Source organism: Chenopodium quinoa, unplaced genomic scaffold (assembly GCF_001683475.1).
Source record: "Chenopodium quinoa cultivar QQ74 unplaced genomic scaffold, ASM168347v1, whole genome shotgun sequence".
In the NCBI taxonomy this organism is placed as follows: domain Eukaryota; kingdom Viridiplantae; phylum Streptophyta; class Magnoliopsida; order Caryophyllales; family Amaranthaceae; genus Chenopodium; species Chenopodium quinoa.
In genome coordinates this window covers 1,546,512-1,548,747 of record NW_018744080.1, presented here as the reverse complement: position 1 = coordinate 1,548,747, position 2,236 = coordinate 1,546,512, and the positions used below count along the sequence as shown (strand labels likewise).

The window sequence follows — 2,236 nt, the reverse complement described above, 5'->3', positions numbered from 1 at the left end:
TCCGTATGTACACAAGTTCAGGGTTTATTATTCAATAATTATAAGACACAATCATCAATTACGAACGAATAAAGTGTAATCAACTGACTAAGGACTATATTACATTTGTTTTTAAAAGTTCCACCTCCTTTACTATTCATGCAATCAAAATAAAAAAAATTTGACCACATTTTATTATTTATACAATCAAAAGGAATTAACACATTTGATCTTATTAGATTCCCGAGAAAATACAAGTTCATCTTGGTGATAAACAAAATTTGTTTATCTAATGGCATTTTTGTAAATAAATTAACAAAAAATCCTAGTCAGCATGACATTCTCGTAAATAAGTTAACATTTGTGGGACCCGCATATATATTAATAAAAGTTGTTAACTTATTTACAAAAATGCCATGCTGACTGGAGTGAATTGTTGATATATTTACGAAAATGTCATTAGATAAACAAATTTTGTTTATCATAAAGATGAATGGGGGCTCCCGAAGAATTTTTCAAATAACAATTTTTCATAAATTTTACTTATACATATCCGAAGTTATTAATAGTTTTTTTTTTTTTTTTTTTTTTTTTTTTTACAAGAGCAACTAGAATAAAATTACACCGAGAACGAAACTAAATTTCTTCTACAACTACCTGCTATGAAGTGCGCTTGGGAGATTTGATCCCTCCCGACTTTCCATAAAGTGCACATGTCAAAAGAACCTCCCACTTTGAGAAGTTCTTGTAAAGTCCATAAGAGTCTCACTTCCCTTCTATTAGGCGACCTCAGCATTTGGACAATAGAAAATGAATCTGTACAAATTGTAATGCATTGGTAGCCTTTCGTCTTTGCCCAACTGATGGCTTTTAAGCAAGCCGTCAGTTCCGCATGCAAGGCCGACATAGTGCCGTACTCCCCTCCCGCATCCCAAAAATTGACCGCATCAAGAGAATAAGCCCATCCAAAACCAGCATGTCCCGTGGTTTTGTCCCATGACCCATCCACCTTAAGTATCACTGCATTGTCTCCTTGCATTGGTGTAGTAGGGAGGTCCCCTCTCCTACCAATGTTCACCCTACAGTAACCTGGCGGTTGATCCCCATTACTAGCTAAATGTCGAGAGTGCTCCTTAGGACGACTATCTGGCTTAAGAAAAGATTCAAGACTATTCATAGTTTGACTCAAGTGTCTGAAGTAGTCTGCCACATACCCCCTTTCATTTCGAAAAACTCTACCATTTTTGGTTAGCCATAGACTCCACAGAACTCCCACAACGGCTTGTAGGCGTTCACTTCGTTTCCCATCCTCGCTATTAAAAAGCAGGATATAATGTTGAATCCAGTGTCTCAAAGAGGTAGATTCATTAATTTCAGTGAGAATATGCAAAGAACTATTATTCCATGCATACCTCGCAAAAGAGCAGAACCTAAAAAGGTGCTGCAAGTCTTCATCCATCATTCCACACGAAACACAGGCCCCTTCAATATCCACCCCCCTCCGTATCAAGTTTGACCTGACAGCCAATCCATTCATAACCAATTTCCATAAGAAAAGGCTCCATTTAGGGGGAATATTTAAACTACAAATGAGCTTAAAGAATTTGTAATCTTGATCTGCAACCTGTTCCAAAGAAGAGCTATTAATTAAAAAAGCATACCCCGTCTTAACAGAATAGTTTCCAGAAGGGTGAGAGTTCCTGTATAGGATATCCTCATTATTTTCCACTAGCAATTCCATTTCTAGGATTCTTCTAGCCGTGTCCCACTCAAACCTTTCCCGAACTATAGCCGCATTCCATTGTCTTGTGTCTTCTATAAAGAGATCTTTAACCTTACCTGTGCCTATGCCCTGTGTAGGCGTCGTTCAAAGTGCGCCTACGTAAAAGCATGTGTGAATATGCTTGGCACTCTTAGGAAGTGGGAATTGACATATACGAGTAGGGACAAGGAAAGTAGGGAGCCGCCAACAAGTTTTTAAGGAACTTGTAAACCGTTCACGGATCATAAAAGGCAACCACGATTAAGGGACAACAATAGGCAACAACGATTGACCCGTGAAGGTTACACCCCATTCATAATCCATGAGATTACTAACTCCATATGGTTCGGAACCACGAAAGGAGGATCGGGGATGATGGTACGAAGTGAGTCATGGAGTCACATTCGCCCGTATTGGCCTCTACTCGATTCTTATAATGAAAAGTGATTCCTGCGATCTCAAAGGCATGCAAACAAAAATTCAATTTGCTCCAAA

The 2,236-nt window shown here is 38.5% G+C and overlaps 1 protein-coding gene across 1 annotated transcript; it reads right to left on the bottom strand.

Moving 5' to 3' along the window:
* Positions 1-598: 598 nt before the first annotated feature.
* On the bottom strand, positions 599-1,720 carry LOC110691351. The gene has a single exon (XM_021868270.1). The coding sequence runs from the start codon at positions 1,718-1,720 to the stop codon at positions 599-601; it is 1,122 nt and encodes a 373-aa protein (XP_021723962.1).
* Between the last annotated feature and the right edge of the window lie 516 nt (positions 1,721-2,236).